At 37.4% G+C, this 25,907-nt stretch overlaps 1 protein-coding gene across 4 annotated transcripts in view; it reads right to left on the bottom strand.

Moving 5' to 3' along the window:
• The window catches only part of ARHGEF28 (Rho guanine nucleotide exchange factor 28), a 391,051-nt gene that overhangs the window by 86,121 nt on the left and 279,023 nt on the right, over window positions 1–25,907 (bottom strand). For all 4 annotated transcript variants that reach the window (XM_049865615.1, XM_049865633.1, XM_049865625.1 and 1 more), the window contains 9 exons: window positions 23,044–23,251; window positions 18,095–18,206; window positions 13,299–13,341; window positions 8,024–8,147; window positions 7,541–7,673; window positions 3,824–3,879; window positions 2,706–2,754; window positions 712–856; window positions 501–628 (listed from right to left, as the gene is read on the bottom strand). In XM_049865615.1, coding sequence (XP_049721572.1) covers window positions 501–628; window positions 712–856; window positions 2,706–2,754; window positions 3,824–3,879; window positions 7,541–7,673; window positions 8,024–8,147; window positions 13,299–13,341; window positions 18,095–18,206; window positions 23,044–23,251 — 998 coding nt within the window. The remainder of the gene's footprint in view (window positions 1–500; window positions 629–711; window positions 857–2,705; window positions 2,755–3,823; window positions 3,880–7,540; window positions 7,674–8,023; window positions 8,148–13,298; window positions 13,342–18,094; window positions 18,207–23,043; window positions 23,252–25,907) is intronic.

Raw genomic sequence — 25,907 nt, 5'->3', positions numbered from 1 at the left:
GATACAATAACTGATTCTGCAGATTAAATCTTATCTTACAAAATACACTTTAAAAAATGCTTTTATTCCCCCAGAAGTAAAAGGCAAGCGATTGGGATAATCATCTCAGGTCTAGACAAGTCCAGTCTTAATCAACTGAAGTATATATATTTTAATGTATGATCCCATTTCGATTCATTAATAGCTGTAAAACATTTTTTTTAAAAAAAACATTAAGTACACAATGTGTTTCATTTTCTTCACTGTGCTTATGACATATCTTTTTGAAGTATGTCCATTTAAAATATGCATCATATTTCCTTGGCCACTATCTGCTGGTCTCCTCTGGGGTTAAATTTTTAATTCTTTTTGTAAGTAGAAACTATACCAAAGAAACATCATAAAACAGAATTGTTTTAAACAGAACAAAAGAAGAGGCCTCCATCTTATATCCTTGAGAGACTGACTGTTCCTCTCAGCTCACAGAAACACAAGAAAACGCTAAAGCGTCTTCTCCTCACCTTCCATTATAAACGACTCCGTGGAGGGAGAAGAGCCCATGGACTGTATCAGCTCATCAGAATGAGACCTGCTTCTCCAGTTGCTACTGTCACTCTCAGACTCCAAGGATGTCCCTGACCTCCTGAAGCTGGGAGGGAGGGAGGGAGGGGAGAAAATTAGCCCCAGCAGGAACTCTGAGCCATTAAGAGGTAAAAATACACTGAGCCTTACCTTTCCAAGGTTGTACCTGGAACACTTCTAGACAATGGGTGGACCTGCCCTGCCGTTTCTTTCCTTCCAGTTGGCAATCCAATGGGCATGGAAGAAGAAGGGTGCAAGGAGAGGCCAGGTTGTTGAAGGTCTCTAAATGAGGAATCTGGAAATCAGAATAGATGCTTCATGTGGTTTTCGTAAAGGGACAATAGCCACAAGTACAGGCAGTCACTCAAAAGCCAGAAAGCTAAACACTTAAATGGCTCACTTTGAGTGTGTTGCAGGCTCAGGCTTGAAACCAGTCTTCCTGCCATATCCTGACACCTGCTTCAAATGCCCCTTCCATCTCACACCTTCCTGATACCCAGGCTGCAGGTCACCAACAGCACAACCACTTGGAGAATGTGGGGTTTGGGATTATACAAACAAACAGGAAAATGGAATGGGGAAACACTGGGCCAGCTTTCCTATAAACCACTGCTTGTACTCCTTAGAGCCAGCTTTAATAGATGCAAGGTATTATTGATATTATTGCTAGAATGCACATGGTGCGTGTAAACAAGCATACGCACACTCAGAGTGTCAATGGATTGGAATGATGCTGGGAGACTGTGCTTTACAGCAGAAGAATTTCAGGCAAACAAAACCTGTAAGAAAAACTTGGCTGCTTCCTCTTACGTGCAGGAAACTAAATGGTGCTTCAATACTTCTGGTCAGTTCTAAAATATTATGGGCATGGAGGCACTTATACTTAATGTGTACTATAAATGACTCTCAGAAAAAGATTTCAGTCTTCTAATATCACAGCTGTAGCATACGCATTCTCAAGCAGAAGGGAGAGAAATGCTTATATAGGTCTAGGCTTTGATTTAATTTTATTCTCATGATTCCCACATAAAGAGAAAGAACACACACTGTGCTCTCAATCTTAATATGCTTTTTATTATCACATTTAGCCTTTTAAAACTGAGAAGCACTTTACAACTGATATTACAGGACTCTGTGCCAAGACAGGGAGCAAGTTAAGTCACGGCTGACGCATATTTTAAATGGACTACGATGTGCTAACTTAACCTGTGTAACATCACACCTAAAGGCATGTTACCTTGAATTTGCATACATAATAGTTCCTGAATGAAGCAGTTTTAAAAATATTGCTCACACTTTGTTGCAGCATTGAAAGGAAAAGTTATTATGCACTTAAAATGGCCACCACATGTCAAGCAATGTAATTTGAGGCAGAAGAAACTGCAAAATCTCTCACAATAGATCAAAGAGTTTTCAAACTTAGGAGACATTGGTATGACCGGTTCATGAGTGCATTATGAAGAACTGTCAAATGCCACTGACAATTTTCAGGAGAAATTATATCCATTCCAGCAGTATATAATTCAGGAAAACAAAACAAAACCACCAAGCTTAACAATATGCAAACTAAATTCCAGAAGGCCTTGAAATTTCACTGCCATCCTTGAGACTATCCCAGTCTCAAGCACAGCTTATAAACAGCATCAGGTCACACAGGATCGGACAACACGAACCAATAAGAATCTACAGACTCCACACGTGAAGATGTTTTTTTCCTGAACTTTGTGATTCTGAAGAAGCATGTGGTATTTGTTTAGATAAGTATATGCTACTTCTAAGAAAACATAAAATTATGTACATTTAATGTAGTGTTTCTCTTCTCCCCAAAAGGTTGTTATTAAAAGAACAGTGCATCTTACACTAGACAGCATCTTAGAATTGGGGCAGTATGGTAGTACCTCCTCCTTAGGTCCCTCGCTAATACAAAAGATTCGTATGGTCCACACAACGCAAAAACTCTTAGGTTGGCATAGAAACATATCATTCTTAACATCTTTTGTATAACTAAAAATTATGCCCAGCACATGTTATGAAATCAGCAATAAACAAGCAAATGAGAACAAAAGGAGGAGGTACTTTGCATTGGAAAATAATTTGTGGTGTGTATTAAATTAAAAAAACTTGCCATTTTCCACATCACTTACTTCCAAGGACGGTCTGCGGTTTGTGCTTGTTATATTTCTCTTGGAATTTCTAGTAAAGAAGATCAGAAACACATAATGTAAGATCAAAGTACCACTATCCTATGAGAATGTCCACGCAGTTGCTCAGAACAGGATTCTCATCTATAATTTTCCTTATTTTATTTCTTTCCAACAAAAAGGAATTCAAAGCAAAAGACTTTAAATGCAACAAAAAAAACATGTTATGACAATGAGATGTTATCGTAAGTTATAATGAAGGTTTAGCTCATGAACACGCACGACTTCATTCAAAGCCTCGGGGGCACCAGAAATGGCCAGTCTGTGGCCAGACCCAGGCTGCAAGAGGAGTTCCTATCAACACTGCCTTTCTCTTACTTTTTCTCCTTACTCCTAGCTATTCCTCCTGATGGCAACAGACCATGACTTTAAACGCTAAAATGCTGAATTCTAGAACAGCCCTCAAATCTGTTTATCTGACACAATGCGTGTTTCAATTAAGTAGGAGGTTTGTGACCCCGAGTTTCCTTTGGAAGTATCATCATGCTCACCCACGGGCATTCTTAACATGATTTCTAAAGTGGGGAAAAAGGACAGAATCAAAGATACCTCCATCTACTCAAGCTCATCCCCAGAGAATATCCCTTTAGTCCAGTGGTCTTCAAAGCATGTTCCTGGGACCAGAGCAAGGCCTCTCCTGGTAGCTTGTTAGAAATGCAAATTCTCAGGCCCCACTCCAGACCTACAGAATCTGAAACTCTGTGACCGGGGCCTAGCAACCTGTTTTAAGAGGTCCTCCAGGTGATTCTGATGCTCGCTGATGTACGAGAACTACTGTTCTGTGCTTCATTCATATCTGCCCACGGTTTGCACTGGTAAACCTAGCACATCCTGACAGAAAGCCTAACCTACCTACACTTTAAAACACATACTGCCAGACGAGCTTTTTTCTATTTCTAAAGTTCATAGTTCATAAATACCCTCTGAACATGTGCCATTTTATCACTACAATTATCACTTTAGAAATCTAAACAGTAATAAGAGATTTTCCTCAAACAGATAACATGACGCAACTAACCTCTATATAAACATATAATATCCACATATGACTGTGAGCTTACCTTGGTACATGGAGGTGCAGCATCTTTACAACTCTTGTGTATGTGTGCACTACAGTCTGAAATAAAGGGAAAATATGTAAAAGCGTCCAGGTCTTATTTAAGCTAATCTGAAATGAGTAAGGCTGCATCATATTCTTATTGGTTATTATAAAAATAACACACACACATTAAAAATATTAAGGAAATGTAACAAGGAAAGAAAAATATTTAAATCACAGGTAGCACCACCACTCAAACACAAACACACTTAACATTTTAATTTCTGTGGCGATACTGTTCCCTTTCTGCACAGGTCTTATTAATCACGAACCCTGGGATCATACATGATATATGCTTCTGTGATACTTCTGTGTCCACCTGAGAACTGATTCACTGTCATACAGAGATACTGTAAGGGTTTTCTGGCATCCAGCTGGTAGCAACTCCCCACTCCCACACACATAAAATTCCTGTGAAGATGTAAAGAAAGAAAACAGACTCACAACAAATCTATTGCCAGGATTTGACAGGAATTCCTAACAAACTAGAACCCTGAAGCAGGCAAATTCAAAGAGAAAACTTTGCAGCTTGCTCTTGTTTTATTTTATAAAACAATGTGGCATCATCTCACTGAAAGAAAGCAAAAGAACCCCTTCCCTACCCCTTTCTGCCCACTGGCTCAGAGACCCAGGCCATTCTCACAGAAAGCTGTACTTATGTGGGTACCACTTTCTGCCCGGTCACTATCTTCTTGCCTTCTGTCTCTTCCCACCCCGACAGCACCTACCACTACTCCGCACCCCTACCCAACACACACACACACACACACACACACACACACTGTATCTTAGGTAGGAGAGCCTGTGGTTTATCAGAAACTTCATTAGAAAGACTTCCAGTAGGGGGTAAAAGATTCCATTAGGTTCACCGTTCCATTACATACATCAAAGCCACACAGGATAAGCTCTTAACAACCCACTGAGAACTGAGCAGGAAGTGAGCTCAACAACTGTCCTCCAGCTATAGTCTGAAGAGACATTTTAGTCAATAATCCAAGGACCAATTAGCAGAACTCAGGGTAATCCAGGTACCAGCCCTGGTGGCAGATATGGAAGTCAGAAGGTTCTCTCCTCATTCCAGGATGAGTGAATGAAAGGAAAAGGAAAAATGAGAAGCTACACGATACCAAGGAGGAAAGTTATACTGAAAACCCATAGGAAGAGTAGGTCCTGAACATTATTAAATCAGGAAATATAGAAGAAAAATCCAGATAACTGAAACATGTTCTCTATAAGGGACACAAGACCTCTGTCAATAAAATAGGACCAAAATACCATGAAGGGAGAATAGACTGTGACAACAGGCCAACAAGATGAGATAAAAATGCAGCTTTGTGAGATGAGAATGGAATCCAAGGAAGGTTAAAGGATAAGAGTAGAATTTAAACTGAATTGAGAAGAATCAGTGTGACAAAAATATCAAAGCACTGATATGAAATAAAACTTGAAAGCTTCCCTCCAAAATACAGAGAAAAAGAAGGTATAATTATGAATTACAAGATGTCATATAAAGAAGATGTAACAGAGATCACACTTCTCTAAGGAATAAATTTTAAAAAATCAGATCAGGAGCAATAGTCAAACCTACATCTGACAAAAACTTTATAAAGCTGAAAAACAACCCAAAAAAGGGCAAATCAAAAGGTTTCACCATTTTCTAGGAAAATTAAATGACATCCATTCTAAAGATATATTTTGACAATATCCTTAGGATTAACAAGTTAAAAGAAAAAGACCTTGAGCATTTAGGCAGAAAAAACAAGTTACAAACAAATGAACAAGGTCCAGCAAGCCCCAGACTTTTCTACTGTAATATTAAATGCCCAAATATAATGGACCATGGTTCACAGAGCTTTGAGTGAATAAGTTTTCGGCCCAAGAATTAAATTAGCCAGTTAAGTTGTTGTTCCTTTGTGAAAGATGCAAAGATATATTCTTAGATACACAAGGTTTCAGAAAACAAATTACCGCATGACCTTCTTGGAGGGAAAAAAAAAAAAAAAATTACCTGAAACCCTATTCTAGCCTATTGAGTGTCGAGTCAAAATTAAAAGTTCAAGAATGGATCAGCTCTAGTTAAAAAAAAAGAAGCAAAAGTAAGCTTTGAAACTAGCAAAGCAAAAATCTCATCTAAAAAAATGGTTGTAAGGAGAATCACAGAATTAAAAACAAATGTCAAATTATTCTGGGTATAGAAATTTTTTCATAAAATATTAAAATGTAAAAATAATAACTTAATGATAATTTGGATCCCAAAATTCAGATTATATTAACAGAGGCTAGGGAAAAAAGGGTGAGCATAAGAGGGAAAAAAAGAGTATTAAATTATTAGCCTTACACAGCCTTAAAGTTATCATTCCAAAAAGTTATCATTAGTAGGTATTAAAAAGTCATACATAGGGTCGCTATGAGTTGGAACAGACTTGACGGGACCTAACAATAACAGGAACAATAGAAAAGATAAAAGCAAATAATACATGATCTAAATAGCTAAAATCAAGTATCAAGGGAAACAGCAAGTAACTATAAGAGATAGTTGATAGACATAACATTAAATGTAAAATGAAAGAAATGTTTTAAAACAAGATCTTTCAGTCACAGTACAGATTATCAATGGCTAAATTAAAGACACACACACTCCAAATTAAAAAAAAAAAAAACAGAAATAGTTAAAGAAAATACAAACAAAAAGATTAATTATAATTCAATGTAAAAAGCATTAAAAGGATAATTCTATGTTGATGAAAGTGACGATGTGCAATGAAGGCATGATTTGTGAACTGTGCACCAAATAATGTAACATTAAAATAAGTGAAACCTATTTATAAACAAGAAAAATTTTATATAAATATAATTTTTATGGAAAACTAGCAATTCACTCAGGCTTAACAGAAAACTACAAGTAATAAGGACACCAGGCTTTTGAACACGTTATATAATGTTTTATAGCATATCATGTTTTTAAGATCAGATACATTAACCTCTACCATTAAAAATAAAAATATACCTATGGAAAAGGATTGTTCACCAAAAACTGCAGAGACAGTACATGTCATATCCTCTTCCCCAGTGTAAAAAACATAAATAACCAATTTTAAGCCATCAGCATCGCTCCCCCTCCTCGCTCAAAAAAACTGTAAATCTTAACACTTCTGAAAAACTGTGGACTAATGAGGACACCAAGACTAAACTTCAATCCATTCATAGCAGTGGCGAGAAATGTTTGGATTTTCTATATATTTTGAAGATAGAGAGCCAAGAGGGGTGCTGAAGGATTGAATGTGGGATGTAAGAGAGAGAGAGAGGTACAAAGACTTCAAGATTTTTCACAGGAGCATCTGGCTGGAATGATGGAGTTGCCATTAACTAAGAGGCTCAGGTGTTAGGTGGGCACAGGATGGGGAGATCAGGGGCTCAGTTTTAGACTTGTAATGTTTGAGATGCCATTTAGACATAGGTGTACCAGTCTGAGTTATAGGAAGGGTAACACTTGCAGACACAAAGCACCAACTCTAGCCATTATCAGGCACAGGTTGGTAAGTTGTTAAATCAGGTATATAGCACTGGAAAGGTTTATGTAAACGTGTAAACATGTTTAGCAATGGATCCTATTCTCAAGGAGTTTGCTGTCTGGAGAGACAAAGCACAAAAACAGCACACATCAGAACCAAGAGCTTACTGGAACACTGGAATGACTCCTTCCCCAGAAGCGTTTTATCACAAACCAAACATTGCAGTACCCCAGAGAATGTTCCAGGGACAAACTGATGCCGACTCAGTTTCTCTTTGTCTTTGGCATCCTTGCTTTTCATCTTCAGATACAGCAGCAGCAGCAGCAGGTAAGTGGAGGAAAATAAGAAAGAGAAATGGTGTGAGCTAATCTTACAGAAATTACCCAAGAAAAGTCTCTACATTTACTATTATAACACAAGGACTGCAGAGAGTGGAGTACAATAACATCAAAATGTAATACTCCCCAAAATGTCGTTGTCTTGATATTTCTAATGACTTGGACAACATGGCATACCATATACAGAGGTTTTCAAATATGTGTGCATGAACTCTAAGATAAGTGATATTAAAATGAAGTGGAAGCTATATTAGTTGCTGAGAAACCGAGGCATCCCTATTTTATAGAAAATAGATACAGAACCCTTATTACCTTAGATTTATTCCGAGGGCTATTGATTCTATTCATGAGGAAGCTGAAAGTTCTGCTCACTTTGTATTTTTCAGACTCCAATTTGGCAGGCATAATGTATCTGTCCCATTCTTCTTCCTGAATCCTACAAACAAGAATCTGTTATCATGGCTTATAGGACTTGAGAAACAGTACAAAGAACAACAAATATATGTTTTCAGGTTTTAATGGTTGTTTTAATGATAAAGGTAGAAACTATTAAAAATACATATTACAGATAGATAGGTGAACAGACATGTGATAAAGCAAATGTCATACAATGTTAACAACTGTAGAATCTAGGCACCGGGAAATAGGTATTCTGTATAAAATTCTTTAAAATTTTCTGAATATTTGAATTTTTCTTTAAAAATATCAGGGAAAGAAAGAAAATCTTGGACTTATAATTTCACTGCAAAAATACTCATCTCTACATTTACTGTGTTAACAGAAATTTCCTAGAGCACAGAGAAGTCAAATAACCAACAATATGACACTAGTTTTTATTTATTTTTGGAACATGGAGATAATACTAGCAGACATGCATTTCCTTTGTAGATATATCCTCTACAACACAGACTGTCTGTGTCTTGGTTCAGTCCTTCCCCCTTAATCAGGCTACCAACAGACTGAGACTCTCTAACGTTACAGGGGAAAGAAGGCTATGAATATTCTCCAAAGTAAGAGGCAAGCTACAGACACCCAGTCTATGAACACACTGAACATCGTTTATTTTCTTCCAACCCATTCCTTAAAAACAAAACAAATCCCAGCAATGAAAAGTTACATTTCCCCTAAAACTTCCTCTGATAGTCCTTTACGTACAAAATTACTGCAGAGAGATGGGAAAAGGGAGGGGAGGAGCAGAAAGAAAGAGAGAAAGCATACGCTGAAGATCAACTTAAATATCATGTCAAATCAGATAAGACATCTGTAGACTGAATTTTTCTATAACAAACACGTCATAACCGAAATCTCTCCTACCCTGCCCCTTCCCAAACTCTCATTGGTCAGCACTGGTAGCTAAAACACTCATCTCTGGCAAATACTTAAAAGCAATCATTATTGCTGTACCCCAAAATATACACGATTACATTTCATGAAAATGTTGAGTTCAATGACATTTTCCCAGGGCTCCAGTTTTCCTCATCTGATTAATGATGGGCTTAGCCTAAATTATTTGTAAGGTCCCTTCCCACCATTAAATGTAACACGTGCCTCCCGGATAACACAATTTTTATTTAACCTTTATAATACCTACCTTAGAATTCAAATCCATGAATGCATTTAGAAAAAATAATACATGCCTTCAAAGCTGCCTGGAGCCCTGGTGGCACAGTTGTTAAGAGCTCCGCTGCTAATCAAGAGATCAGCAGTTCGAATCCGCCAGCTGCTCTTTGGAAACCCTATGGGGCAATTCTACTCTGTCCTATAGGGCCACTATAGGTCAGAATTGACTCGATGGCAACGGGTTTGAGTTTTGATTCAGAGCTGCCTCTTGCAGATCCTAACGGCACAGTCAGGACAGCATGGGTCCTGCTGTTCGAATCCTGTCCAGTGAACAAAATTGAGTTTGCTACTTAGAGAAACATTTGACAAAGTTAGAAAAGAAAGATGGTGAGCAGAAATGAATAAAGCCTAGACTACTAAGAGTAACAAAAGGATTTCGGATCCTCTTATGTCCTTTTAGTTCTATCGCCACCTCTGGTCATTTTCAGCTTAGGTAACTGGTTAATAAAATCTGAAATTTTCCATGAACACTTGTGTCTTAAGCAACATAGTCTCCAAAACTCTAGTCATAATATTCAAGGTTCACTTTTGGAATAGGGAAAAAACACACTTGAGAGCCTAGAAAGAATTCTCTCAGGACACCCTTTGTGATCCCATCAACATAATCCAATACCAAAGAAAGGCACAATGTGGTGAGAGGACCTAAGTCTCAGGATTAAAGAATGGTAAGGTCAACACACAGGAGCCCTGATGATAGAGTAGTTAAGTGCTCAGCTGCTAATCAGGAGGTTGGCAGTTCGAACCCACCAGCCACTCCGTGGAAGAATGATGTAGCAGTCTGCTTCTGTAAAGATCACAGCCTTGGAAACCCTATGGGGCAGTTTCCTACAGGGTTGCTATGAATCAGCAATGACTCGACAGCAGTAGGTTTGGTTTTCTTAGAAGGTCAACACAAGGAGACCTGGTGATACAGTGGTTAAACCCTTGGCTGCTATCCAACAGGTCAGTGGTTCGAACCCACCAGCCCCTCTGTGAGAAAGATGTGGCAGTCTGCTTCAGTAAGGATCACAGCCTTGGAAACCCCATGGGGCAGTTCTACTCTGTCCTATAGGGTCATTATGAATTGGAATCAACTGGACAGCAACGGGTTTTTTGTTCGTTTGTTTTAAGGTCCACATGGGTTTTGGGTCAAGAAGGCCCCTCCTTTCTTTCCCAGCAGTACCGTAACTAAACTCTCTCAAATAAAAGAAAATTAATTCTTGCTTATCCAACTTTATAATCAATTCCCTATGTTAAGAACAACAGTTATTATTAAGAACCTATATACCACAATTTACCATGTATCCTTTATATATCTACAAAACTACACAAAATCATAACACTCACTTAACCTTAAAACCCAAAGGTTGATAAGGCCTGAGAAATGACAAAGGAAACATAAAAATATTGAAAAACTAAATATTAAAAGCTCAGCTCACATAACGTGGTAGAAATGTGACTATCACGGACATCATATGAGAATGGGTAATATAATGTAAGCTCTGGGCAAACGTAGAAGGCTGATGTCATGTTTCAAATCTAACTTCATCTACACGACAATTAGCTAATTTAGACAATACCTGAAAACAAAAAAATCCTCAATTGACTTCATATTAGAATTTACATAGCTTTCGAATTCATAAAAATCTAGAAAAAATTAATTTAACCTCTTTCCAATATCCCAGGACAAGAATGCTTAATCTCTATTATCAGTTTCATGACCAATGGAAATCACCCACAATAAAGTTTTCCAAGCCCCCATTTTTCAGAAAGCCTTCTGCTATTGCCTTAAAATACTTCTAAGAATATGAATCCTCACTATCTTAATCTTTCACTCTATTACATTTATTATCTTCTATTTTTTAAATGATCTGCGGTTAAAAGGATTTAAAAGAAGTTCCCATCATCCAAATTGAAAACTGTGACAGAAGGAACTTCTTTTAATACTCAGATGCTCCAGTCTTTAAAAATATAGAAGGTAATAAAAAAAAAAAAATTTTTTTTTAATAGATGTAAGAGATTTAAGATAGATGGTGGCAACAGCATAGCTGAGTCATGCAATATAATCTTGAAGAAACTGGATGGATGTAGTGTCTGCTGAAATGAGCCTACAAGATCTGGAGAGGACTCCTTTTTACCTGGTTGCATTCTTTACTGGAAATTAAATAATAAATATAAATAACAGAATTCCAAAGACAACAGGCCCTACAGACCCTAGTAAATCCTACATGAAGCATGGCAAAACAAAGCATTGGGTATGGTACAGGATTTTACTGTCATATATAACAAGATGTCAGGAATACAGAGGTAAGATGAAAGATCTATTCTACTAACTACAAAAATGGATATTGACTAAGAAAGTCAGATGCCTACAGGATGCAGACCAAGGGAGCTTACGGAATAAAAAAAAAAAAAAAAAGGAAAAAAAAAAAAAAAACAGACAGAGTGATAGGGAATGAGGAATGAGAGAGAAAGGGGTGTTCCCTACACATCCCATCCAAGTTATTTTAGGCTTATGAACCCGGCTCCTCCAGTCTTAAATACCTCTCCTGATAGAAAATAAATCTTTTTTAATTTTTTAAAGAAAATCTTTACAATCAGCCCATTACTTCTCCAATTGTTGAAAAGATGACAGGGAGAAGATGGCAAATCAAAATGATGACCAGTATGATTATCAAATTCCAGAATTAGGAAGTAAATCACTTAAACAAGGTAATAAATACAAAGTGCTGACAACAGTATAAGGCACATAAAAGCATGCAATAAATGTCATTTACTGCTGCTCTTGTTATCATCGTCACCACAGGGTCAACTCCATCATCATCCTATCCTTAAAGGGCATTCTTAGTCTTCCTCTATTTTTATCATTAGAAAGTTCCTATCTTGGTCTCAATAAAAATAGGAATGAACAAAAAGAGGCTTTTTTCTTATTGATACCTTTATTCAAGATTTAAAGCAAAACAGTTTACCTTTATATATTAAAAGGTTTCAGAGTTTTATCATTATTACCTCCAAAATTAAAAACCATTTTCCTCTTTTCATATTGCTTCTTAAAGCCAAACATTTATGCCATTCCGGATGCTATTTTGCACAGGCTTTGGCAGTCCCAGGGCTATTTCACAGTGTGACTTATGAGGAGCTGCAGCTATTCAAGACCAAAAGAACTCAACAATCATGTTCGATCACTAGTCTGCTTTCCAAATTCTGCTCTAGCAACAATTTTACTTTCTAAGAAAAAAGACACTTCATTGTGAACCCTTCAAGTCTACCAGTAAACTGGTGCTGCTTAAAGTACATTCTTCATTGTTTACCGTTTGCTTCCAGGTTTGACACTGCTAAGCAATATCTGGAAACCCTGGTGGTGTAGTGGTTAAGTGCTACAGCTGCTAACCAAAGGGTCGGCAGTTCAAATCCGCCAGGCACTCCTTGGAAACTCTAATGGGCAGTTCTACTCTGTCCTATAGGGTCGCTATGAGTCGGAATCGACTCGATGGCACTGGGTTTGGTTTTTTGGTTTTAAGCAATATCTACAAAAAGAGGCAGCACAGATGTTCAAGCATTTTCTGTAATTGACAACACAGGGGCCTATTACTGTAGTAAGTTGTCTTTTCACAGCAAACAGACCTAGAGACTACCTTTTGCCTTTCAAAAGTAGGAGGCCCTCACACTGCTCTCCTTTGGCCTTATGAGCGTGAAGGTGTTTAGCTTTGAAAATGACCCAAAACAGAACAGCCCTGTCCCCAGTCCTAAAGCCTGCAAACCCAGGGGCTGAAAGAGGAGGGTTGGCCGATCCACACTGATACAGATGCCAGAAGATGCAAGGGCTCCCAGGCAGGCTCATTACATAGAAACATTTCATAAACTAGTGACATTAGGTATCAAAAAATGATGTGCACATATTCAAACGTTCAAATTTACACATGTATATGATCATGATCACATGCAATGATCAAGCAGTCCCTCAGGAAATTTGCAACAGTGAAAATACCTTTTTTCTCCTGATGGCTCCAGTACGCTATAATCTCTTTGCTCTACAAGACACAGAACAAAAAAATCAAAACTCAGGCAGACAAACTAGCAGTTGTGGGTTAGTCTGAAATGCATACAACTCAACCATCCTTTAACATTTTGCACACCACCAGTTAGAAAATAATGAGAAAACAAGAATTTTATATAAATAGGGCATTGCTCTGGGTATCTTTATCACTTTGCATAGTTTGAAGCTGGAAGGAAGGAGTTCAAACCATGGCAACATTTAATGACTTCATGAACTGAGTTAGCATCAGCAAGGGGTAGCAAACATTTTCAGAGGTGTAGAAAATTAGTTTCCCATTTTTGGAATTTCTCATCAGAGTTTCTTTCATTATTCATAACACTAACTCCCCAACACAGAGAATCAATAAATAGCGGCTTTTTAAGAAGCTCAAGGGAAAAGTCTTGAAGGCCCACACAATGAAGAGTTCGTTTTAATACAGCTGCAATGCCTCTGTAAAATCCTAGCAGCAGCCAGTTCAGAGGTGTGCTTTGTGGCTTATGGGAAAGGGAGAACCACCTTTCCCACTGGATTGTGGGGGCCTGGAAGAGGCAAGCTCATGCAAGCAGCTTAGCACCATCTTGTTTCTGGAACTGAAGTACTTACTACAGGGATGGAGCAGAAACCCTGACTTAGACAGTGAGAGAGACTGAAGGAGGGAATGGCCACTGTGGGGGAGCACACCATCTACAGAGCAGGGACAAATTCTTTTTTTTTTATTTGGTTGTATGTATCAATAATTGACTTTTTTTTTTTAATTGAACTTTAGATGAAGGTTTGTAGAACAAACTAGTTTCTCATCAAACACATTGTTGTATGACACTGGTTAACAGCCCCATGACATATCAACACTCTCCCTTCTCAACCATGGGTTCCCTATTACCAGCTTTCCTGTTCCCTCCTGCTTTCAAGTCCCCGTACCAGGGCTGGTGCGCCCCTTTAGCCTTATTTTGTTCCATGGGCCTGTTCAATCTTTGGCTTCAAGGGTGAACCTCAGGAGTAGCTTCATTACTGAGCTGAAAGGGTGTCCGGGGCCATACCCTCAGGGTTTCGCCAGTCTCTGTCAAGCCAGCAAGTCTGGTCTTTCTTTTTGAGTTAGAATTTTGTTCTACATTTTTCTCCAGCTCTGTCTGGGACCCTCTATTGTCATCCCTGTCAGAGAAGTCAGTGGTAGTAGCCGGGCTTCATCTAGTTGTACTGGCCTCAGTCTGGTGGAGGCCATGGTAGATGTGGTCCGTTAGTCCTTTGGACTAATCTTTCCCTTGTGTCTTTAGATTTCTTCATTCTTCCTTGCTCCTGAAGGTGTGAGACCAGTGGAGTAACCTAGATGGCTGCTCACAGGCTTTTAAGACCCCAGACACTACTCACCAAAATAGAATGTAGAACATTTTCTTTATGAACTTTGTTATGCCAGTTGAGGTAGATGTTCCCTGAGACCATGGTCCCCGTAGCAGGGACAAATTCTTTACCATTACAATCCAGAACAGTGAAGAGGCAAAACTACGTTGCAAAGGGAGATGAGCCAGATATACAAGGAAGAAAACTAATAAATAAATATCCCCCAAAATGTGTAAGTATTAATACTATCTTGTACCTAATAGAAAATCTACTTTGAAGAAGTTGAAGGCTTGCTTTATTTTATTGCTATTATTGAATGTTTTTCAAATTAAGTAGTGAGCAGAAATCATTGTCCATATTTTAAACAGGCTGAGGGCAAGGAGAATAAGCCATGTGTACAAATAATCAAGCTATGGATAGAACCCAACTGAGGCAACTGGGCAAAGTCTAATAGGATTCTATACACCAGTTCACAATAACTTTAAAAATGTTTATTTCACTTCTCAAATTCTTAAATGTACAATCTTTTTTGTCATCTTGGTGAGATCGTGATTACCATTTCAATATTGGCAATGCTTCTTTCTATCTCAACCCAAAATGTACCAAAGGAAATTATAGGATTGGATTTTGCATTATGCATAAGAGCATTAAACAATAAAGTTGCCACGACTGTACTCTTGAGATAGATACCATATTTTTATACAAAAAACAAGCGCTTTCTACGTTTGTTTGCCAACTGCTCCCTCCCCTCACAAGGTATTTTCATAAGTGCCACTATGCCAATTTTTTTACATGTTGCTGTAAAAAAAAAAAAAGTTAGCACGGTGCTTACAAAAATATCTCGCAGGAGAAGGGCGTGGTTGGCAAATAAATGTAGAAATTCACGTTATTTGTGTAAAAACACGGTAGAAAGATAAAAGGCATGAGATATGATAATAACCTATTGAGGTGATAAAGAAGGAAGAACAACACAAATAAGAATAAGGATGGAAAGTGCATCCTATCTTTCTATATTTGTATTACAGCCCATATATATGGGTCCAAAAGGATACCTGACTCTGTTTAAACAGAATTTTTAGGACTATTAAAAATTCTTGAAGAAAAGATTTACACAACACAAATGTCAATTTACTTCTAAGTCATCTATACAAACAATGAAACATTAGAAATACCTTTGAACTGGTCAAGCTTTCATATCTATGTTTTGCCCATATAAAAGTAGTGAAAATTACTCCTTCTTCAATAGGAGTTAATTTATCCTACATAGTCCATGGTTTTTGACTGACCTAAATGGTATCAGGAGCCCTGGTGGCTCAGTGGTTAAGAGTTACGGCTGCTAACCAAAAGGTCGGCAGTTCGAATCCACCAGCTGCTCCTTAGAAACCCTATGGGGCAGTTCTACTCTGTCCTGTAGGGTTGCTATGAGTTGGAATTGACCTGATGCGATGGATTTGGTTTGGCTTTTTTTTAGATGGTATCAATCCTGACATTTACAACCATACTGATCCATGCATTGGAATAAGGGCATCTTTGTACATTTAGTTTGTAGCCTCAGCCTAAATTATCTGGTTATAATTCTTACTTTCTGGATACTATTAAACTTCATTTACATAGCCATGTCTTTAAACATACTGTCTAAAGATAAGGTTTTATTTACAGAAAAACCAAAGATATTGATGTCAACTCTTTATTTTTTCCAATTACAAAGCGAAGATTTATAGATTGTATATAAGGCAAAGATACCTACCCTTACTCATTAAAGAATACCTATGTCAGGGCTCTTTTCCCTTATAAATAATCAATTTCCTCTTTGTCATCTGGTCAATAGTTCCAAACTCTGACTTTACAAATCAGGGACATCACAGATATAGAGGCAAGGCAACCATTTTGCAAACTGCACAGAAGATCTCAAAGTATTTTCCAACAATTACAATGCAAAATTAACAGTACTGCTCATGGATGGGGAGCAAGCTGCCACAACCTAAACTGAGCTTAGGGAGACCCGAAGACCTTAGGAAGACCCATGGTGTAAAAATGAAAATCCAGGATAAATTCAAAGCATCTTCTTTTTCCTGTCCTCTCAAGGTAGTTGTATCCTTTCTTATTTTCTCTTGGTCTTTTCTCATTTTCCCACTCCAAAAATAAAACTTACATTATTTACTACCAGTCCTGCTTCCTCTTCTTACAATATCACTTCCCAGAAAGAAGAAGGGGGAAGAAAACTCAATTTGGTAGCGCTTGTTTTGTGTTTTATATATTTTGTCTACTATATTCATTCAACAAACATTATCGAACATCTACCATATACAAGCCACTGTTTTAGGATGGTAGTTCTTAGCACAAAGGCTATAGTTTCAATACTTCGATCCACATGGCATAAAAAATGCAAAAATTATAATAGTAGTAATAATGCAAGAATAAGAAAAAGGAGAAGGGGGAGGAAGGAGTAAAAGACAGTCTATTTTAAGAAACTGAGACTACTTAAGCGCATTTCTTGCTTTTTGAGTCTGTGAAGACTCTTTGGATAAGCATCAAAAAAGATACTATTTAATATATTGGGAAGATTTTTTGTTATAATGCTATTATTAAAGATTGGGAAGAATATATCCTAATATGCTTTCAAATGTAATTATTATATAATGGCATATTATATCATGGTATTGTTTACAGAAAGTATAAAATAACTACATTTCAAAACAAAGTTGGAACAGAGACAGTGATTGGAAGGGCATATAAGGCCAGCTTCTGGGTTGCTCATAACTGTTCTATTTCTTCATCTGAATTAATATTTGAAAATTCATCAAGCTGTACAGTGATGATTTGTGTATATATGCTATAATTCAACTGAAAGTGATATTTCTGATTGTTTACATTACCACAAAAATGTTGAGATATGTTTACTTGTGTTTCAAATATTGTTTGAATGTTTCCTATTGTTTCATGTTTCTATCATTCCAACTCTCTGAAGTCACTTGCTAAAAAAAAAAAAAAGGGAAGGAAGAAAGGAAGGAAATTTATTTTACAATGCTTTGGCTCTGAGGAGTTAGATTATTTCAGCAATTTATGTATAGGACAGAAGTAAACTTTTATAATTAACTTAAACACAATTCTCTAAAGACCTCATAACAGTATATCTAGAACCAATTTTAGCCTACACTATCCTTGAGGAAAACATTTTATTCAAAGAACAAAGCAATAGAGAGGTGTATATATACCTGTGATTTCATCAAAATCAAATCAACAACTTGACTGATAGCCAATGACACGAGTCTTCCTAAGCTTAGAAAAATAAATTATGAACATTGAATTGAAAATTCTCACCTACTGCTCTTGTATATATTATATACTTTTACTAACTGAAAATCTGCTCTGGAAAAGAATGCTTTCAAAGCCAAATGGGAAATAATGCCTACCTTCACTTGAATTGCATACTGTAAAATCACGCACCACCCGAGATTTTCCAAAAGAAATTTTGGGTGATGAGCAGGAATAAGAACGTGAGCGGACTCCAGAAATCAATGATTCCTAAAAGAGAACATAATGAGGTTAATTAAAAAAAAAAAAAAAAAGATTCTAAATGAGACTTGGAAGTATGTGGTCATCATGTCTTTGGTGCAAAGCAATTCGTCTTTTGATTTCCTGACCGCTACTTCCATGAGTGTTGACTGTGGATACAAGTAAAATGAAATCCCTTGACAACTTCAATCTTTTCTCCATTTATCATGATGTTGCTTATTGGTCCACTTGTGGGGATTTTTGTTTTTTTATATTGAGGTGTAATCCACACTGAAGGCTGTGGTCTTTGATCTTCATCAGTAAGTGCTTCAAGTCCTCTTCACTCTCAGCAAGCAAGGCTGTGTCATCTGCATAACGCAGGTTGCTAATGAGTCTTCCTCCAATCCTGATGCCCCATTCTTCTTCATACAGTCCAGCTTCTCAAATTACTTCCTCAGCATACAGACTGAATAGGTATGGTGAAAGGATACAACCCTGATACATACCTTTCCTGACTTTAAACCACACAGTATCCCCTTGTTCTATTCGAACAACTGCCTCTTGATCAGGTACCTTATGAGCACAATTAAGTGTTCTGGAAGTCCCATTCTTTCCAATGTCATCCATAAGTTGTTACGATCCACACAGTCAAATGCATTTGTGTAGTCAATAAAACACAGGTAAACATCTTTCTGGTATTCTCTGCTTTCAGCCAGGATCCATCTGACATCAGCAATTACACCTCTTGTTCCACGTCCTCTTCTGAATCCTGCTTGAATTTCTGGCAGTTTCCTGTCAATATACAGCTGTGGCTGCTCGTGAATGATCTTCAACAAAATTTTACTTGTGTGTGATATTAATGATATTGTTCAATAATTTCTCCATTCAGTCGGATCACCTTTCTTGGGAATAGGCACAAATATGGATCTCTTCCAGTCAGTTGGCCAAGTAGCTGTCTCCCAAATTTCTTGGCATAGATGAGTGCTTCCAGTGTTGCATCTGTTTGTTGAAACATCTCAACAGGTTTTCTGTCAATCCCTGGAGCCTTGTTTCTCACCAGGGCCTGCAGTGCAGCTTAGACTTCTTCTTTCAGTACCATTGGTTCCTGATCATATGCTGCCTCCTAAAGTGGTTGAACATGGACCAATTCTTTTTGGTATAGTGACTCTATGTATTCCTTCCATCTTCTTTTGATGCTTCCTGCATTGTGCAACATTTTTCCCAAAAAAACCTTCAATATTGCAACTTGAGGCTTGAATTTTTTTTCAGTTCTTTCAGCTTGAGAAATGCCAAGTATGTTCTTCTCTTTGGGTTTTCCATCTCCAGGTCTTTGCACATGTCATTATAATACTTTACTTTGTCTTCTTGAGCCACACTTTGAAATCTTCTGTTCAGCTCTTTGACTTCGTCATTTCTTCCTTTTGCTTTAGCTACTCAACATGCAAAGGCAAGTTTCACGGTCTCTTCTGACATCCATTTTGGTCTTTTCTTTCTTTCCTGTCTTTTTAATGACCTCTTGCTTTCTTCATGTATGATGTTCTTGATGTTATTCCACGGCTCGTCTAGTCTTCAGTCATTAGTGTTCAACATGTCAAATCTATTCCTGAGATGATCTCTAAATTCAAGTGTGATATACTCAAGGCTATACTTTGGTTCTCGTGGACTTGTTCTAAGTTTCTTCAGTTTCAACTTGAGCTTGCATATAAGCAACTGATGGTCTGTTCCGCAGTCAGCCCCTGGCTTTGTTCTGACTGATGACATTGAACTTTATGTTGGTTAAAAAAAAAAAAAGGGTATTTACAATGAAAAATCATTGGCCTTGCAAAATTCTATCATGTGATCTCTGGCAGCATTTCTATCACCAAGACCATATTTTCCAACTACCAATCCTTCTTCTTTGCTTCCAAATTTCACATTCCAATCACCTGTAATTTTCAATGCATCCTGACTGCATGTTCGATCAATTTCAGAGTGCAGAAGTTGGTAAAAATCTTCAATTTCTTCCTCTTTGGCCTTAGTGTATGGTACATAAATTTGAATAAAAGTCGTAATAACTGGTCTTCCTTGTAGGTATGGATATCATCCTATCACTGACAGCATTGTACTTCAGAATAAATCTTGAAATGTTCATTTGATGAGGAATGCAACACCATTCCTCTTTAAGTTGTCATTCCCGGCATAGCAAACCATATGATTGTCTGATTCAAAATGGCCACTACTAGTCTACTTCAGTTCACTAATGCCTAGGATATTGATATGTTTATGCACTCCATTTCATTTCTGACAATTTCCAATTTTCCTAGATTCATACTTCATACATTCCAGGTTCTGATTACTAATGGATGTTTGCAGCTATTTCTTCTCATTTTGAGTTGTGTCACATCAGAAAATGAAGGTCCCGAAAGCTTGACCTCATCCATGTCATTAAGGTTGACCCTACTTTGAGGATGCAGCTCTTCCCCAGTCGTATTTTGGGTGCCTTCCAACCTGAGGGGCTCATCTTCCAGCACTGTATCAGACAGCATTCCGCTGCTATTCATAAGATTTTCACTGGCTAATTCTTTTCAAAAGTAAATTACCAGGTCCTTCTTTCTCGTCTGTCTTAGTCTGGAAGCTCAGCTGAAACCTGTCTGCCCGTTGGTGACCCTGCTGATATTTGAATACTGGTGGCATAGCTTCCAGCATCACAGCAACACAAAAGCCCCCACAGTTCAACAAATTGACAGACACATGGCGGAGTAAAGCAAAAACCATTTACAATTATCAGAATTTTTTAAATCTCCAAACAGCTATTTAAATTTATACTGTTAGTTGTAGTCTCTGGGGAAGGACACACCAGGTCAATATACAAATCTTTCTCATCCATGCTGATTTTTCAATAGGCCTTCCATCCAGTTATTTCTGGGATGATTGAATATCACTGATGTGTCTTAAATTTTATCCCTTTTAAATGACTTTCCATTTTTGTTCCTGTTTTCCCATTTATATACTATTTCTATTATTATACTGTTAATATACGTAAAATGTAAAATTACTATATACAGAAAGATTAAAATGTGTTTTTTTTAATATGTTCTAGAACATTTAAATGAATATGCAATAGAACTCCCTTAAAGCCATTCATGGTACCCAATGGCCATCCCTAAGATGCCCAGTGGCTTTAGGATTGACTCCATCCATCCATTTTTAAGACACCACTTAAGGTTAGGGCTAAAAGAAAATAATGCAAAATTTATTACTAAAATTAAGCCATCAGCAACTGTCCTTCACAAACACTGGCCTCTATAGTTTGCCCTAAGTGAAAACAGGAAGTTGCCCTAAGTTCACTGGTTTAGTTAAAGAGCTTTGAGGAAAATAGAGAGTAGAAAACTAACCCTGATGCAAAGGGCCTTGGGCAGTAGCTCTCTACTGTCTTGTCAGACAGCAGAGTTTCCCAACCCCATCCCCACCCCATCCCCAGGGCCTGGAATCCATGTCTGAAGGGCCAGCTCAAGCAGTCCTATGGCCCCAACAGTGACCTGGCCACAAGGGGCCTTAGCCAAATGCCACCTTCTATATTTAAGTCACATGTGGTAATCATTTTTCATGATAATGAGACTTTGAAAATTGTCCAGAATCCTTAAGAAAAAAGTTTCACTAGGTAGTTACAGAGGGAAGGCAAGATATACTTTATAAGTAGATTCTTTTTAGAAGTAAACAATATGGGACTGTTTTACAAAGAGTGACTATTTTTTACTCCAAGTAATGACAAGTTTTTCATAATTCCATTTAAGACACAAAACTAAGAAGTATCTACATTAACAACTGTGCCTGTTTCCTATTGTCAAAAACTATCACATGACCTTGAGGTTTGAAAGATGAAGACAGCTCTAGAGGTTTCAGAGCTGAAGGAAGGGACCCAGGACCTCATGTCAGAAGACCTGGATTTGTGTTCTGATTCTATCACTAAGCCTGGGCAGCCTGGATGAGACAGCTAACATTTGGAACCTCATCTGCTCAAAGTAAAAAAAAATAAAAGCACTACTTACATCCTACATGAATTATGAGAAAATGATATATTATTACATACTTAAAACATGTTTTCTATATTGTAGGACACACTCCAAAAATAAGGCATTATTATAATAACCATATGTTCTTAGTAAGAGGAGTTTTGACATAGCATATATTGTTTTACAGTAGTAAAGTCATGTTACAAGAAAACAAGTAGACAACAATATAAATCAAATAGAAAGAAAACATATGTTCAAAAACAAAATGGCTTTCTCAGTAAGATTAGAGAAAAAAATTGATTTTTTTTTTTGTAAGAAATAACCATAACAAATTCCAATATGAAATGGCCAACAAGAGAAAACCTGGCTTTTATGGAAAAGTTGACAAAGTTTACGGTGTTCCAGGTTAGGTCATGCAACCAGGAATGGTCAACAAACATCCCCTCTGCCTTACTAACATTACTTACCTCATTGTCTGGGTCAAATACAAATGTATGTGAGTAAAGTAAGCTTGAGAACTCAAGCTCATTTAATACTACCAGTTTTTCTCCCTTGGGATGTTGGCAGAAATTATTGTATAAAATGGTAAAATTTTTGCAAAGTATTTGAAAGATTATAGAAACTTGTGATGAATTAATGAACACATAATCAGCTTTTAGGAGTAAAGTCTATACAAATTAAAACAGAGTGACAAAGATTAAAAAGGCTCACCCCAGACCTCTCAAGGATCTCCAAAAAATATAGTTCACATAGATGAATAAACATAATTTGCCTTTCAGATAGATAGAGATGGATAGATTTAGACAATGATATTAAAAATTAGATAATATATATTCCATACTTATAATAAACAGAATTAATACCCATGAGAATACCTTTGACTGCAGATTACTTGAAAAAGAAAGTGATTCAGCCCTGGAGATATTAAAATCTGGTTCAGTGTTGCTCTCAAAAGAGTCCATTTCATCGCCACTAGGAATCCCAGTTCTCGAGGAACTTTGGGACACTGGAGTGTAACAGATGTGGGCCCGCTCAGTGTGCCCTTCTCCTTCACTGTCAGCATCCAAGGCATCAAGGCTAGAACTAAAGCACAGACTAAGTAATTAAACAAGTAAATAATTATACAGATTGGATGGATGAATGGGTGGGTGGGTGGATGGATGGGTGGCTGGATGGGTGAGTGGGTGTGGGGGTGGGGGGTAGAAGGGTGGATGGATGGATGGATGGACAGGCAGGTAATTGAGTGAGTCATCGGTTTCTGTGTTTCTGAATTTAAATCCTCTCACTGGCGTGAGGTGCAAAGAATACTCAGTTAATTTCCAAAGAGATTTATATTTAAGTCATTTTTTTCTCCTCCCAAATCTCTTAAAAAAAAAAAATGAAATTTCTTCAAATGAGCCTTTCTTTCCAGAAAAAACTATTTCAAGTACCCTAAGAAACAAACAAAAGCTGGTTTGAGTTAGTACTATCTTAACTTCTATTTTGTAAAAGTAATTAGTACAAGCTGCAAACAATTACCCTTCAGATATTTAAATACAGATGAAGCAGAGCCACTGGCTATTTGGATTAAGCTTCCCCTCAGGGAGAATTCGCATGTGAAAATATGCCCTGTGGCCTTCTCTCCCTTGTCCGTCAGCAGCAAAGCTCCATAGGACAGAGGGAAATATAAGGAGAGCCCTGTGAAAGTCACATCTCAGAGTTGTTGTCAAGATACAAGTCAGAAATGAGTGGAGTATGAGGTTCCAAATATGCCATATTAGATTATTATTTTTAGAGCTTTTTTTTCCAAACAATTCCTGTGAGAAATCCACCTCAGAAACAGGTAGTGATTCTACTTAACTACTGCTTTTCTTTGCTCATTTAACTTCCATAACCATAAAACTAAAAGGAAAGAATTTGACCTTTCACATTCCAGGTACATTCCACATTTACATTTGTGGACATTTACATTTTGAACCACTCAGACTTCTAGGCCAACAGCTTTCACAGGCATGTGGGTTATTAAATGTACTTTTCTTTGGTTGTTATCACTCTAAAATTAAAATTTTAATCACAGCACAATGAAATTGTCTTTATTTGAAATATAAAGAAGCAGAAAAATGAAACCTTGAATTAATCTGTTTGGGTTCTTTTTCTTAAAGAATCATAGGCTACTTAATGGCCAAAATAAAAACAGCTGGACACCAGCAAATGGGGCAGTAAATAAAGGTCACATTCAGCATCACTGAGGATTTCCAAAGTGAGGTTTCTTCCTTCAAGGACTCATCAAGGGCATTGAGGAGGAGAAGCAAAATGGAGGTGGATTTCACACTTTGCTTGAATTTAAGACTCAAATAATTTGGAGTTCATCAAATTACTTCTCATAAAAGACTGAAGCTTAGTGTTAGAAAACCTTTCTGGTAAATGCAGGTGCTTTGACTTTCATAGTAATTTAATTTAATTACAAATATTTTAAGGTGCTGTGTAGTTTCCAGAGCCCTGGTGGCATGGTGGTTAAGAGCTCAGCTGCCAACCAAAAGGTCGGCAGTTTGAATCCACCAGCCACTCATCTGAAACTCTGTGGGTCTGTTCTAATCTGTCCTACAGCCTTCCTATGAGCCAGAATTGACTGCAGAGCAACAGGTTTGGTTTTTTGTTTTGGGCAATTTCCTAATTCAACAATCACCTGAGGGTGAAAGGAGGCCTCAAGGGGTGTCAAAGGCTTTAGGATATCTTACGTTGCTACGTTTGTCTTTCGACTTGTGACTACCATACTATCGAAAATTAGTTCATGAAATGCTTGGCTGCCAGCAATAATATCGTATTCTAACACAAGCCTTTCCACTTACATACAGCGTTTCTCCATCACTATGAATACAACTTAGAAATACCAAAAAAAAAAAAAAAGTGAGTATTATTTTACTTACTTTCTTTTTTTTACTTATTCAAACTGGGCCACTACTTTTTTTTTTTAGTCATTAACCTAAGATGCTTGGTATCATAGATAATACTCTTTGGGGTCATCTCTAGGCTTTTGTATTACGATAGTGTTTCTCAAGATCTCATTGGCGAAAAATGAAATAAATTTGGTAGATACTGACCAGAATTTTCTTGTAAAATAACACAGAATAGAAAATATCAGAATATACTCCACATACTATTTCACAAAACTTTTGTTTAAATCTAATATGTGCAAGTGGGGAAGGGACAGTTCCCGGTGTGACATGCATTTCTTACTGTGGATTTGGTAAAACAAAAAAAGGTTTGAAAACTACAAGTTTTAGACCTAAACGAACACTTGCCTTCTATCACCTAATTTATTATCATACATTTTTTTAAAACAGATGTTGTATTGCTTATTTCTCCCTTCACGGCTTCTCAAAACAGCTATTCATTTAAAAATACAATGGTTACTGTTTTTTGCATGTTTTACTTTCTACCAAAAAATTGTTTTAAACCTTAGAAAGCTTAGGCCCCATTAAGCCTTGTCCATGTGTTAGCCTCAGTTTTTACTGTTGTTGTTAGGTGCCGTCGAGTTGGTTCTGACTCATAGCAACCCTATGTACAACAGAACAAAACACTGCCCCACCCTGTGCCATCCTCACAATCGCTGTTATGCTTGAGCTCATTGTTGCAGCCACTGTGTCAGTCCATCTCGTTGAGGGTCTTCCCCTTTTCCCTCACCCTGTACTTTACCAAGCATGATGTCCTTCTCCAGGGGATGATCCCTCCTGCTAACAAGTCCAAAGTATGTGAGATA

Source organism: Elephas maximus, chromosome 2 (assembly GCF_024166365.1).
Source record: "Elephas maximus indicus isolate mEleMax1 chromosome 2, mEleMax1 primary haplotype, whole genome shotgun sequence".
Lineage (NCBI taxonomy): Eukaryota > Metazoa > Chordata > Mammalia > Proboscidea > Elephantidae > Elephas > Elephas maximus.
This window is presented reverse-complemented; position numbering and strand designations above follow the sequence as displayed.